Source organism: Ornithorhynchus anatinus, chromosome 2 (assembly GCF_004115215.2).
Source record: "Ornithorhynchus anatinus isolate Pmale09 chromosome 2, mOrnAna1.pri.v4, whole genome shotgun sequence".
Classification (NCBI taxonomy): Eukaryota; Metazoa; Chordata; class Mammalia; order Monotremata; family Ornithorhynchidae; genus Ornithorhynchus; species Ornithorhynchus anatinus.
In genome coordinates this window covers 73,207,578-73,223,736 of record NC_041729.1, presented here as the reverse complement: position 1 = coordinate 73,223,736, position 16,159 = coordinate 73,207,578, and the positions used below count along the sequence as shown (strand labels likewise).

Sequence of the window (16,159 nt, the reverse complement as noted above, 5' to 3'; positions counted from 1 at the left end):
TTCTCCTAAGCATTTAGTATGATGCGTGGCGAACAGTAAACACTCAATAAATACCACTGATTGGTTGATTAGTTCAGAACTTTAACTGTTTCTACCTGTTTTTCTTCATTGATTGAGTTGGGAAGGAGAAATAGGCAGAAACAGTTACAGTTCTGAACTAATCAACCAATCAGTGGCATTTATTGAGCGATTACTGTGGGCAGAGCATTGCACTAAACGCTTGGGAGAGTACAATACAATAGAGTTTGGCAGACACGATCCCTGCCCACAAGGAGTTTACAACCATTCTGTGGTTGTGGTCAGCTGACCCTCTCGCCCATTGTTTGATCACGATGCACTGAGTTCTAGCACCCAGGTGAAGGTGTTCTAAAATCCTGAATCCAAAGCACCACAGGACGGCACTTCCAAGTCCTAGATTTCGGCAAACTTCGTCTGGTTATGGCATGTCATGCATCCCAGAACAAGGTCCAGCAGCAGGACAAGGGGCAGAGGGTTGCACAAGACAGTTGGGTTCTGGGACAAGCTTTCCTGATAGGAAGGTGGCTCTCTGAACCTATGGCTATCACATTCCCATCAAATAAATTAGGGCTACTGAAGGGTTCAGGCATTTGCTATGAAGTCACTTGGACAAGGTGCAAATGGCACAATTTTGGATTGGTTAGACAAAGCGCCTAAAAAAAACCAAACTCAACAGGATTCAGGAGCTTATCTGGGAGTTAAAAATAATACTATTTACAATAAAGTGCTACTCCCTTTGTCTGACGCCCCACTCCAAAAAGTCTATTCTTTGCCTCCCTCTTAGATTTTTTATTTTCAAGGTTTGTATTATTCAAAAGAAACCGTCAGAGCATTTTAGTCCTCTGGATTTTGAAAGATTCCTAATGCATCAAGGGGACACAATAACCACCAGGATGAATGAGCTTACTACCAAAAAATCAGCTCACTCCGCTTCCCTGTGCCTAGCCAAAGCCCATTTTTCAATAATGATTTAATACAAACCTATCCCAATCCATTATTTTCTCTTAAGAAATATCAACTCATCCAGAGATGTCTTATTGAATAATGATAATAATAATAAAGATATGTGTTCAGCATTTACTAGATCTAAGCAGTAAACTAAGCATTGGGATAAATACAAGAAAATCCCTGGCCCACATGGGACTTACAGTCTAAGAAGGAGGGAGAACAAGTATTTAACCCCATTTTACAGATGAGGAAATTGAGGCACAGACAAATAAAGTGACTTGCCCAAAGTCACAGAGCAGCCAAGTGGTGAAGCCAAGATGAAGACACAAGTCCTCTGACTCTCAAGCCCATGCTCTTTCCGCTATGTTAGGCTGCTTCTCAAACTGATCTCTTACAAATAGATCCCTGTTGCCACGGTTTAAAAAATGTAGAAGTTTTTGGTTGATGATGATATTGCTGATAGCGAGATGACATCCACGAATGTGAGTATCATTGGGAGATTATCTTTTACATTCTTTATACATAAAAATTCAGCAGTGCACTTCTGGCCTCTTGAAGTTCAGGTGAGCATTGCTCAGGCACCACTGGTTAAGAAAGGACACACATATCCTACTACCAGTGGGCCTTAGGCTTGAGTAATTTTTGCAGTAGAGGTGATGATTTGTGTGAGCTCTTTCTCTCGCTCTCTCTCTCTCTCCTAGGTCAACCTGTGCCCTTATAAGGAGAATGGGAGTAGTTTATGACCCTGGAACAAAACATCTCTGTTACCCCAGAAGATATTTTGTGAGAAGCAGCTGCTATCTTATGAGAAGCAGCAAGGTGAAGTGAATAGAGCATGAGGCTGGGAGTCAGAAGGACATGGGTTCTTAAACCAGCTCTGCCACTTGTCTGCTGTGACCTTGGGCAAGTCACTTCACTTTTCTGGGTTTCCGTTACCTCATCTGAAAAATGGGGATTGAGACTGTGAGCCCCACGTGGGACAGGGACTGCTTCCAACCCAGGACGGAATGTCACTGGTTATTGCTGTATTGTACTTTCCCAAGTGCTTAATACAATGCACTGTACACAGTAAGCGCTCAGTAAAAATAATGAATGAATGATTTGCTTGTATCCACCCCAGCTCTTAGTACAGTGCCTGGCAGCTAGTGAGTGCTTAACAAATACCATAATTATTATTATTATTATTATTATTATTAAGGATCACTTCTACCAACTCTATTGTACTGTACTTTCTTCAGAGCTTAGTAGAGTGCTCAGCACACAGTAAGTGCTCAATAATTACTCTGCTTGATCGATTACCTGATAAGGCCCCAGCGTATCTAATGAACAATGAATCATGCCCAACTAATTTAATCTCAGGTTAAAAGTCAAAGGTGAATGAGGATTCTCAGGTAACAAGCTCAGTTAAAGGCAAATTCTGAAATTCACCAAATAATAATAATAATCATGGTATTCATTAAGTGCTTACAATGTGCCAGGCATTGTACTAGGCGCTGGAGTGGATACAAGCAAAATCAGTTTGGAGACAGTTCCTGTCCCACATGGGGCTCTCAGTCTCAATCTCCATTTTACAGATGAGGTAACTGAAGTTCAAAAAGGTGAAATGATTTGCCCAAGGTCACACAGCAGACAAGTGGTGGAGCCAGGATTAGAGCCTTTCTAGAGCACCCAGGCCCATGCTCTATTTACTACACTTGCTGCAAATACACCCATCCTTTTGGGAGGGAAGCACTGTATGCTGGAAGACAAGTCTTTTCTAACTGGTCTTTTTCTACATTCTTTTAGTTCTTGATTTTATTTACCTCAGTGTTCTCTTCATTCTATTTTGTAGGGTGCCATAGCGGTTAGTACTGAAACTAAAATGTTCCAATTAGGCCTACACACCCAAGCATTTAATTCATAAACGCTCCCTTATTTGAGTAGTTGGGGTGGGCTATGTGAACTGCAATTCAGTGGGGCTTCCTCTTCTTCCTCCCAAAAATGCTTTATCTTAGTCCTTTGCAAAACTACACTTCTCAAATGGACCTTCTCAATATGTTTTTAAACCTAATTTCCAAGTTTCAAAGGGTTAAACTCTCAGGCAGAACAACACTCACTGCTCTCTGAGTATTTGGGCCTATTATGGGAAAAAACAGCTATAACTAAGGCTTGAAATGTTTTGAAATTTTTTCCCCCCTACCCTTTTTCCCTTTGACATTTTAATACACTGTCTCCATTAATCCATTTCCTCACCAGTGGCTCCTAGTCCATCAGCCGCACTGCATTATCCTGGCTGGGGAGAAAATAATGTGGAAAAAGTGCTTTGCTGGCACCAACGTGGGGTATGAATTATAGATACAGAGCAGTAGAGAAGGGCTGATGGAAGGTTTGTGTCTGTGTAAATTATTTGAGCATGTATGGCACAGGCCTACACAACCACATGCACTCACCAAATTGTACCACTGTACTATCGATAAACAAATTCAGTCCTGCCGTAGTGGAGGGACACATTATTCATGTTCTTCTTCGTGACACTGCAACACTTAGATTCACTCTGTGATATCCGTGGTGCGGACGGCTATGTGAGGTTTCTTCCCTGGAGGACTCTATTAACTCAAAACTAGAAGTCTAACTCTCTCATAATGTACATGAGAGGAGCGGGATGGGTTAGTAGAACTCCTGGGTACAGAAAGAACAAAAGCAATAAAATCCTAAAAATTAAATGATAAAACACCAGACATGTTATGTACCCTGCCTCCCTTAGGGAGGTTCTCATCCCAACTTGGAAAAAGTGAAACTATCAAAGAAAGTACGGCTGGTATCGTAAACTTTCCTGGGCTGAATATGAAAAATGGCACTGGCATGAGACTGCCGTAAAAGCCATTTGGGGAGCAGAAGCAGGAGGATTTGGTAGTATTTCAACTATGTTAGTAGGACATGGAATGGGGCTCAAGTCACACGACAGCACTTTCCAAAAGGGACACTGTTGATTTCCTTCTAGACTGTAAGCTCGCTGTGAGCAGGTAACCTGTCAACATGTCTACCAACTCTATTGTACTGTATTCAACCAAATGCTTTGTAGAGTGCTTTCCACATTGTAAGCGCTCAATAAATACCATTCATAGATTAATTTCAATACTTAGGGCCTCTAAACTTCTCTTGAAAATATAAGGGGGGAAGTGGGGCTAGCATAATTGATAATTAGGTTCCTGAGGTCTTCATAGTGAAGCTTGGCTGTTGAAAACTTTCCTGTTCCCCTTTAGACTGTAAGTTCACTGGGGGCAAGGAATGTGTCTGTTATACTGTTATACTGAACTCTCCTAAGCGCTTAGTATAATGGTCTGCACTCAGTAAGTGCTTAATAAATATAACTATCTAAATAGAACCACAGGGCTCTTCCTACTGTCTCTCTTTCACTCATTTCCCTAACCCTCTCTGCTTACCTAAGATGTTACTAATAATAATAATAATGTTGGTATTTGTTAAGCGCTTACTATGCGCAGAGCACTGTTCTAAGCGCTGGGGTAGATACAGGGTAATCAGGTTGTCCCAAGTGAGGCTCACAGTCTTCATCCCCATTTGACAGATGAGGTAACTGAGGCACAGAGAAGTGAAGTGACTTGCCCAGTCACACAGCTGACAAGTGGCAGAGCCAGGATTCGAACCCATGACCTCTGACTCCCAAGCTAAGGCTCTTTCCACTGAGCCATGCTGCTTCTCTAAATTAATTTATACTACATTATGAGCAGGGCTTGGCCTGCAGGCAAGACTTTCCAAGAGAGGAAGCAGAAATGTTAGAGTTTGCCCTGCTCCTGTCTACTCTTCCTATACCTATAAAGACTTTACCTTGTAGGTCCCATCAATTTTCTTCTCATATAAGCAGGGTACCTATAGGCAAATCATCTCTTTGGAGGCGATGGTGGAAATCGACCTCCCTGGAGACCAACTCTTCTGCCACAGTCAAACAGCAGTAAGGATTTTTTCATTGCTATATTGGAGTGGACAATTATGACAATTTAAAGCAAATGAATTCAAAAGCAAGTAATTAATGGGACAGCAACCTTGCGAGATGATCCAATGGCTCAAAGTCTCCCTACACTACCATAACGATCTTCATCAGCATCTGAGACAACATCTGAATCCCACCTGGAGTGATGGAGTCTATATTATAGGAGCACTAGATGTCCACTGAAGGTCATATTCTTACTCACTGAATTAAGACTTTTAATCCTTCTTGACTTGTTTCCAATGATGAAAAACAGGATGTTATCAGACCTACATTTTAAACAGCTTAAATTACCTGGGTGTTTAATTAAACATTTCAGATTATCTGCAGAATGAAAATGCAGAGTGCTGAGATGAATCTGAAAAAAGACCTGGCAGTTTACATTAACTAAAAACGTTCAGATTTTTCTAGTTCTGAATGAGACCCATCTAAAATATGTAAAGTCCTACAATCAATTTCTAAGGAAAAATATTGGATAATTTTGAAATATCTAAATCTGGATTACAGATGGTTCCCCCACCTCCAAAATCCAACAACGAGGTACCATAAATTAGCTCTTTGGGAAAAAGTACTTTTATTCCTCTGAAAAAGGTGTCCTTAAAAGAGAAGGCATCTTGGACACTTGGTGCAAACTGACTACTGGGATGGATGGGCTTCTGGTCAGGATTTGAGGTCACTTAATCAATAAATGGTATTTAATGAGTGCCTACTATGGGTAAACACTGTATTAAGCATTTGGGAGATTGTAATAGAAATAACTCCTAATTTATGTCCCCTACAGTTTTTTAAGCAAGAAAATATTATACATGCCATTCAGTTTATTTATCAGGACATCAATAAATGCAATTTTCATGGGTTTAAAAAAGTGTCCAGGAATGTAGAGAAAGAGCATATGGGGGTGGGGGGAAGGGAGAAGGTTGGATGACCTATGAACTCCTCTGAGCCTCAGTTTCCTCATTTGTAAAATGGACACTGCTCTCCCTCCCTCGTAGAAAATGAGGGAGAGGGACTATGTCTGACCTCATTATTTTGCATCTACTGCAGCATTTAGTAGAGTACTTGGCACAGTGTGAGCACTTTAAAAATATTACAATTATTGTTATTATTACAGCATGTGAAAAGGCAGCAGTATTCATTAATAGGTGCTACAATATGCCCAGTCCAGTTCTGAATAACCAAATTCATTAAAACATTTCAGGGAGCTATGATATATAAAGAATGATACTTTCCCTCCCTTAAAAGAGTTTGAAAGGGAGAAAAACCTCTAATTATACCTTAATCTGTTCAAATCAGCAGATGAGATTTTTCTCACGGGAGATCCACTGTTAGCATTTCCTAAAAACAGCTTGTGTCAAGGAGTTGCTTATATGGCCTTCTTCAAGCACTCCTATCCCCAACAAGCTGAGAAAGTCTGAGGCATAATTGCCGTAATATTTCATTTTTATAGTGATCTTTCTGTTTCCACCTAATTGCAGGCATTCCTACATGTACACATGCACTTGCACACCCACACACACACACATACACATGCACACAAAACACACACTTTCTCTCTCTCTTTCTCTCTCTCCATCTTTATCGTTAATTTGATCATCTCAGACTCCTTCCACAGGCCTTTTGGGATTCTGACTTGGGAAAGGGCCTTTATGACAAACTTTTGAGTATTTTGTTTCTGAAAACTCTACACTTTATCCCACATCCCATAAACAGGATTTGGCTCTGAGTTCAAAGTCTTCTCAATCAGGGGCCTTCATCCAGCATTGCTGGTGACAGAAAAATGGAGCTGATCGCATATATACTAGAAAAACAAAGCAGGACCTTTCCAGAATTACGACACTGGCAAAGGCCGACATTCATCAAAGGTCACGTTTTAAATTGGCTTCCTAGTGTCATGGGTAATAAAACAAGAAAGAATGGGAAGAGGCTGGAGATTTTCCCTGCTCCCAATTTGAGGAGTATAAAACTTTCTTGTTGCTTCTCTTAGCATACAGCAATCTTGTAGATTGTAGGAAAAATCCATAGGTATCAGAGAAGAGATTATGAGGTTAGATCCTAATGATCTATACAACTCTCTCGGAATGCTTTCCAGGAATTTTCTTTTCTTATTTTTAATTAAGAGGAAGGCATTCTCATCTTAAGAAGATACCTAGATAGAATTGGCTGAGTCTCAGATCTTGATCTTCCAGCTCTGGTTAGCTAACATTGATTTTCTGCCCCAGTGGAAGTGATTTTACTCTGATGCATGCCATTTAAATTCATTTTACACAGCTGCTTAATGTGGCTTGGCAAGGCCCAGCCAAACTAGCTCTGTGTGTCTAAATGGGACTCCTGAGTTGGTAAAGGACAGATTCTTTGGATTAGCAGTTGATGATAAATGCCTTTCTCCCACTGATATCTTCCTACCAATTCATATGCTGACCTTGAGGGGTACCATAATAACCTAAAAGGAAAGACTGCTCCAAAATTCAAGTGGTGATGGTCTTGACTAATTTCCCTTCACCATTTGTTAGTTTATATTCTCAGTTTCTTTTTTTCTATGACTTTGAATAGCCAAGAAAAATATACTATTTTGACATGCAATCTTAATTGTTGCATAGTTTTTACAAAAGCCCTTATATTGACTGTATCTAGTATTATCTGACTTGAGCGAGGAGTAAAAGGATCATTTTGGCATTTACCCACACAATCCTTTAAATAAACAGAATAGATTATCCTTAAATCATCATTTTTAAAGGCTTTTTTTGGAGGGGAAAGAAAATATTTAGCAAGCATTTATTCACTATTTAATGTATATGGAGTAATTTTATTTATAATACAGTATCGAAAATTCATGAATATAATGAAAACCAGAACCATGAAATTTCAAACTGGCCAACAACTCAGTAGCAATACCAGGTACAAATGAGTCTTAAAAGACAGAAAAAAAGGACCCTACAATGGTTTGATTATATTTTCAAATTGGGGAAGAGGAAAGAGATTAAATCCTCGCCATTTTTTCTGTGTATAGTTCCCAAGTGTGAAACTGGATATTAATGTAGATGTTAAAGAAGTGAACAAACAGAATTGACTTGGGAGAGAAATCCTTAATTGTGTTTTGGGTCAGTGGGTTTTATTTTGGTGGTTTCGGCATGTTTAAAACTCTTGGTGAGGGGGAGGTTAACAGAAATCTTTGGAAGAGACACTTTCTCAATGATGATATAATGAAACCCTTGATAAGTCCCATTAATAACCACAGTCATCTCCACTGCAATAAGTCTCTTGTCAAACAGGACTGTTAAACTCTGAATTAAGCGATGAGTGTAGGAGTGGCCCACTGCAGTGGTAGTAATGATGACAACACGATAATGATAACAATGTTGCACAGCACAGTTCCTAGACAAAACAAGAAAGACAACAATAGAGGAGAATGATGCCTGAAATGGATGATTTCATTCCTCTCCAATGATCAAAGTTTTTCATTTTCCTCTCAGGCAGGAAGGAGGTGCAGCCATGCCAAAAGCCATGCAAGGACAGAATGTGAGTGTGTGTATGTGTGTTTGTGTGTGTGTTGAAAGGGATAACAGATTTCAAATGAACATATAGTTACAAAGAATGAGAATTAAAAACAAAACAAAAAGACAATCTCTCCTATGATGCATTTCCTTTGTAATCCCTTCATTTGTAAAAAAAAAATGTTGGTGATTTTTCAGAAAGCCTAATGGCATGTGCATCAACAGTTGAAAATATGTCAAGGTCCCACAGCAAGTCCAGTTTATATTGCTACCTACCCGTACTGGTCAGGCTGGTGCATCATGGGAGCCTGAGTGTTGCCATAGTTGGGGTGCTGGGAAGTAAACATGGGGCGTCCGCCAGCCCCAGACTGGCTGGGATAAGCAGGCGACCTAATGTATGGTGGCCTAAAGCAGAACAGAAGAACAGCTTCTTTGGATTTGTTCTGTAGTACAAGTATGAAATCACCGCCTGCTACATTCCTTCCATATGCAAGTATGGAGGGTGTGCAGAATGAGGTCAATAGGCATGACTCTTTGTAACACAACTTCCCAGAAGTGGGGCTGGGGAAAATGATCATCTTGAACCGGTAGGAGATAAGGAAGGGAGACAAGGGATAATCCCAATTTGCCATTCATTAACGTGCACTCAATGAGGACCTGACCTCTGAACAGTCTTCTTCCAAACCATGGAGCTCTAGAATGGGCAGCGTGAGATGGAAAGGCTTTGAAATGGTGCACTTTTGGACCAGAGATAAAATCCGAAAGCATATATATACAACAAAGAACAAAAAACGGTTCAGAAAGGGGTGGAGATTGGAATTAATTTGGTCAATTTTTAATTAAACAGGGAACTACCCCTTTAACTGCAATCTTTCCCAAATGTTTAGGTTGCTTAGGTATATCATTCTCCGGTACTTCACATTTCTTGCAATCAATCCTCTCCTTATAATAAACCAAAAAAAAAGAAAAGAAAAAGGCCTCATCATCATGCCTTGTGTTTCCATACCCATCAGCCCTCTTGTGAACAGCAATTCAGTGAGGGGCAATTAATTTCTCTGAATCTGCGTGGCATCCTCAACTGGACCAGAGGACTAGCCTTTGATAAAGTTTATCAGGCAGGCCCATTAAAATCACCTCATGGACTGCAGGGGGGGGTGGTGCTCAGAAGCACACTGCTGGGATTTATGAAATTTCCAACAACAGTCATTCTGATCAAAGGGAGTTGCCATCTTCTATTAATTTCTGAGGGGAAATTTATGACTTTTTGAGCAGGCAGCACAAAAGCAGGGGTCCCTAAATTACCAAAATAACACAGTTCAGAGGAAAAGTAAGAAGTCACACACTCCTAAAAACAAATTAAGCCACACGTCTGTCTCTCTCACAAACATCACATGATCACCAGTGCTTTTCTTTCTGAGAACACTATAAATCACATATCTCTCACCTGACCTTTGTTACTTTTACTTCATATAACATCACTGTCATGTCATTTTTATTCTAGTAACTTATTTCCGTCAAGAATTCACAATATCAAAACCAAGGTTGCACAAATAGAATCCATGCCAAATGACCTACAAGATCCTGGTCCATACTCTATTTGGACCTGGGCAGGTTGAGAGGTATGATTTTAGAAAAATAATTTTTACATAAAATATAAGAGAATAAAAATCCCCACACATGAAAATGTATACAAACATATACACATGTACACACATATACACACACGCACACAACTTTCCAATTTGTGATAAAGTTTTTCTTTTAAAGTTTATTTGAAAGGGAAGGGAAAGGGTCTTTTTTAAACTCTTAATCCTCATATTTATTTTTGTTTGTTTGTTTTAACCCCTGACTTTTATTTAGGATGAGCATATACCTGTCTAGTCTCTGTGCATCTGTACCTGGTTCGCTACTGATAATAACTTAAAAATCTGTTTGAACTTTCTAGGTCTCACCCTCACCCACCACCCCCCTTTTTCCACATTTACAAGATAACCTTCTTCTTACTTCCCGGACATTTACGCTACTGGTGGCATCAAGTGTCAAAAGGATGCGCGAAAGGAAATCATGCTTAGGTATTATCTTGAAAATGTAGAAATTGTTCCCCTCCCTCTCTCCCTGAAAACAACCACCTCAGCTTTCCCTTAAAGTCATACCTGTTGTGGGCCGAGTTTGCAGCGGCCTGCATTACTGCAGCAGCTGCCTCCTGTGCCTTACGATTCACAGTGGGCATTGGTGGACCCATGCCAGGGCCTCCCTGTTGAGTCATGCCAGGAGAATTAGGAGTCATGCTGCCCATGTTTCCGGAATATGGTCTGCTCTGCATCCCAGCTGATGGCATCCGTCCCATGGGCATGGTACCACATGGCTGATTTGGCCCTTGACCGTGCATCTGGTTATTGGCATTTATTCCCATGCCAGGCCCTGGGCCACTGTAGCTGGCACTAGGCACCCCACTGTATGTTGGAGGTCTGGAGTAGCTACCTAAATAAAAAGAACAACAACAATAAAAATATATATTAAACACTTTGATTTCAGATCTTACTGGCTGAAAAACATATGCAGGAAACATAAGTAGTTAAAAATCAGAATAGAGCACTTTAAAGTTTAACCCTATTAATCCACAATATGTTGGTCTTGCCCAGACTGTCAGTCACAAAACACATTCTATTAAACTGATACAGGTTACCATGTAGCATGAATTCTAGGGGCCTTTAACTGTAAAATCACATGATTTTAAAATTAAATAAAATAAAGAATAGTAATAATAATAATGATGGTATTTGTTAAGCACTTACTATGTGCCAAGCATTGTTCTAAGCACTGGATCAATAAGATTGATTAAGCCTTTAATGCATGAAGGTAGACCACTGTCTTATGCACTTTGGAGAGTACAACAGAGTTGGCAGTCACAAACCCAGCTTCAGGGAGCTTGTAGTCAAAGAGGATTGTGAAAGTGCTATTGAACATGCTAAAAAGTTTAGAAAATGTATCAATTTCATTTTTAGTTCAACTCAGAGAACTCAATCACTTTGTTGTGCTTTAAAGCCTCAGGAAACTTATTCCCTCCTATTTTCACCACCAGCTGCCTTCCATCCACCTTGTATTCTTTGCTGTTCATTAATACAAAAGCAGGTTCACTGTGTTTTTTCTTTGCATCTTCTTCAAATTTTCAGAAGAGTATTTCGTACTACTGTTCAAGTGGTCAACATCTTGACAACATCAACTCCGAGGCAAACGTTTCCATATGAATAATTCATTTCCTCTACCATCTAGATGTACTATTTTCCCCCTCTCTGAGTCTTGCTGCAGCGTGTTGTTAAACAGTTGGCAAATGTCACCCCAGAAGTGACCAGTTATGGAACAAGTGATACATAAGTGACTGCATAACTTGAGAACTTATTGGATCAAAAGATACAATATAAATATTCTGCAAATATTTCTGTTGACAGAAGACTATTTAACAAGACACATGACAACATCATATTGGAGACTTTCACTAGGGGAAAAAAAATCACACTCCTAAAAAAAATTACTGTTTGAGACCCAATATTTTCAACCTCCTTGGTAAATGAAAACAATTATACTAAACAAATGAGTCTCACAAAACTATGTTTCAGAAAATTTATCTGGGCAGCAGAGTGAATTATGGCCTGGTTAGGGAAGAGACTGGAAGAAGGGAGATCAGCAAGGAAGCTGAAGCAGTAGGCAATATGGCAAATGCTGGGGTTAGCTGTGGTGGCAATTTGGATGGAGAGGAAGGAGTACTGGAAAGAGTGTGAAGGACGAGCTCAGAGGACTTAATGACAAAATACAAATAGAGATTGAAAGAGAGGGAGAAGTCAAGGAAAATGCCACGATTGTAGGCTTGAGAGATGGGGAGACTAGTGGTGGTGTCAACTGAGATGGGAAACCTAGGTGGCAGGAAGATGAGGTAGATCATTTATTTACAGATGGACAACAGGAAGGAAAAGATAAGAGACTGAAAAGAGGGCAAGAGGTCGAGGCTAATGAGGTAGATTTGGGAGTAATCTGCGTAGAGGTGGTTTGAGAGTGGATGAGCTCTTCAAGGGCATGAGTGTGGATTGAAAGGAAAAGGGAACCTTGAACTGAGTCTTGCAGGAGTCCCACAGTTAGGGAGTGGGAAACACAGGAATAGCTGGACTAAGGAGTAGTCAGAGGTAGGAGAGGATTAGTGTCAGAGAAACCAAGGTTAAATCACGCTTTCAGGAGAAGGAAGCAGAGAGGTCGAGGTGGATTAGGATAGAAGAGAATCCACTAGATCTCTACAGACGCAGTTACTGGTGACCTAGGAAAGAGTGGTTTCAGTGAAGTGAAGAGGATCAAGGAGGAGTTGGAAGAGAGGAAGTGGAGGCTTTGAGGAGTTGGAGGGAGATGGGGTGATATCTGGATAGGGCAGGAGGATCCAACCCTATTCCCTTGCATCCATCTCAGTGCTTAGTACAGTGCCTGGCACATAGTAAATGCTTAACAAATACGATTATCATTATTGATTGACAGGGAAGCTGATGGTGAGAAGTGCAACTAGACGCTGATCAACCACAGATGTTATACTAATAATAACAGTATTTTTTAAGCACTTACTATGTGCCAAGCACTGTTCTAAGCGCTGAGGTAGATGCAAGTTAATCAGGTTGGATACAGGCCCTGTCCCACATGAAACAGCATGGCTTAGTGGACAGAGCTTAGGCCTGGGGTCAGAAGGACCTGGGTTCTAATCATTCTCTGCCACTTGTCTGCTATGTGACCTTGAGCAAGTCATGTCACTTCTCTGGGCCTGCGTGACCTTGAGCAGGTCATGTCACTTCTCTGGGTCTCAGTAACCTCACCTGTATAATGCAGATTAAGAGTGTGAGCCCCATGTGGGACAGGGACTGGGTCCAAGCCAATCAACTTGTATCTATCCCAGTGCTTATAATAATAATAATAATAACAATGTTGGTATTTTTTAAACGCATACTATGTGCCGAGCCCTGTTCTAAGCGCTGGGGTAGACACAGGGGAATCAGGTTGTCCCACGTGGGGCTCACAGTCTTAATCCCCATTTTACAGATGAGGTAACTGAGGCACCGAGAAGTTAAGTCACTTGCCCAAAGTCACACAGCTGACAAGTGGCCGAGCCGGCATTCGAACCCGGCTCGGCACATAATAGCTTGGCACATAATAAGCGTTTAAGTATCATAATTATTATTAATCCCCATTTTACAGATGACACAACTGAGGCAGAGCTAACTGAAGTGACTTGTCCAAGATCACACAGCGGACAAGTGGCGGAGCAAGAATTGGAAGCCATGTCCCTCTGACTCCCAGATCTGTGCTCCATCCACTAAATTCTGCTGCTGCTTATCAGGCTGCCTGGTCAGCTCACCTAGAACTCTTAGCCAAAAGGGGCAGCTGGCGATTCTCATGAAATGATGACATGGTCCTTGCAATTTCAGTCATGGCTAGAAATCCCCTTGTTTTAAGTAGCTAGGCAACCATGGGTCCATCAGACATCAAAAAATCCCTAGTGTATAAGTGGCAGCTGAGGGTCAGAATGAAACTCTCCAAAAACATACCTTACCATAAAAAGTTGGAAAACGGAGATGGAGAGGAACCCCGAGCCCATAATTATGTCAAATATTTCATAGCTGCGTTCAGGAGAAATGGCTCGTATGGAAATTTTACATAATGCCTTGTGGAATTCGATTATCTTCTTATACTGGTTCAATAGCAACCTGCCTGTTGACGCACATGGCTTCTAGTTGCTCGGGCTCAAATCTATATATGATCTGGAAAGGGAGAAACTGTTCACTCCCATAAGTGATGTTATGAAAAAGTGACCAATTTAGAGTAAATGCCTAACTGTAAGAAATGAAGCTGAATTATTGTCACCTTTAGCTTTCCCCTTATTTACCCTGTTCAGAAATCTCCTGGGTGACACTCTCAAATGTAAATGAAAAGGAAACTCTTTTAATGAACTTTGATTTTTCTAGAGTCAATTTTTTATTTTAAGTGAATGATAATTCACTTTTACAGAACACTTGTAGCAAATTAAGTTAGGGTCTCACTAGCTGCGAACCTGCTTTGTCATCTACCTTCTCCAAACGTGGCATAATGTAAAGAGCACAGACCTAGGAGTCAGAAGGTCATGGGTTCTAATCCTGATCCACCACTTGTCTGCTATATGACCTTATATGGGATTCAATACCTGTTCTTCCTCCTATTTGGATTGTGAGCCCCATGTGGGACCTCATTAGCTTGTATCTACCTCAGCACTTAATACTTTGCTTGGCACATAGTAAGCGCTCAATGAATACCACAATTGTTATTATATTATTATTATCATTATTATCATGTGGCATCTCCAAGTCACAAAAGTGATGCTCTCTGAGCTACTCGGATGCAGGACGAGATCTTTCAGACCCCTAAAGAAGTACCAAACCATTAACCTCTGCTGCCCAGATGTTTTCAAGCACTCGTTTTGTGTTTATACTAATAATAATAATGGTATTTTTTAAGCGCTTACTATGTGCCAAGCACTGTTCTAAATGCTGGGATAGATACAAGGTCATCAGATTGTCCCACACGGGGTTCACAGTCTTAATCCTTATTTTACAGATGAGGTAACTGAGGCACATAATTTAACCAGCTTGCCCAAGGTCACACAGCAGCCAAGTGGCAGAGCAGGGATTAGAACCCATGTCCTCTGACTCTCAAGCCCTTGCTCTTTCCACTAAGCCACACTGCTTAAAGTAATAATTGTATGTGTTAACCTTTTATTATATGCCAAGCACTGTACTGAGCACTGGGGTAGATATACTACAAGCAGGTGTGAGATAGTCCCTGTGCTACATGGGGCTCACATTCTTGGTGGGAAGAGAACAGGTATTGAACCTCGATTTTACAGATGGGCCCAGAGAAGTTAAATAATTTGCTGAAGGTCCCACAGCTGATAGGTTGCAGAGGCGGGATGAGAATCCAGGTCTTCTGACTCCCATACCCAAGCTCTTCCCACTAAGCCATGAATTATCTGTCCCACCCATCAATAGTGTCGAAAATTTGGAGCTTTCTGTATAACACCACATTAAATTCGAGCACTTTTAGCATCCATGTGACTTAGGAGTCATCCACCTTCCTATTATCACTGAAGCATTTCATCACCTGATTTTAATTTGCAAATAGAAGGGGAACAGGGCGAACATGGAATTGTTACTCACTTAATCCCTAAACACCAGGATTAAGGGACACCAGATGAAACAGGAGATTCAAAACTAAGAAAAGGAATGTGTTTTTCATACAGTCGGAGATAAGCTGTTGGAATTCATCATTGCTGGATGTTGTACAGGCAGAAATTATTAATAGGTTCAAAAAGAGCTAGATCAATTCAAGGAAGGTTCATAACCAATTTTAAAGAGGAAAAGTTAGGGATGACAATTAATTGTACATCCTTAAGGTTACATATTTATTGAGAACATGAAAATCCACTGCTTGGTTTAACCAATGGAATGTTGAACCCATTACTACATATGAAAATGTTAAGAGGATATTTAAAAAAAATCTCCTTCCTAGCCATTCCTAATGTTGAGAGGATTGCCATATAACATCCCAAACTTTTTCTCTTTCAATCTTGGCTTTCCCTCTAGGACTCCATTATGACCACTACTATTAATTACACCTTTCTAATGTTTACGATATTTGCCTAGTGTATCAGTCACCT

General features: G+C 40.5%; 1 protein-coding gene across 1 annotated transcript in view; it reads right to left on the bottom strand.

The window, feature by feature from the left end:
* ARID1B (AT-rich interaction domain 1B) overlaps window positions 1–16,159 on the bottom strand; it is a 514,902-nt gene that overhangs the window by 59,622 nt on the left and 439,121 nt on the right. Inside the window, 1 exon segment of the mRNA XM_029057789.2 lies at window positions 10,596–10,923. Coding sequence (XP_028913622.2) covers window positions 10,596–10,923 — 328 coding nt within the window.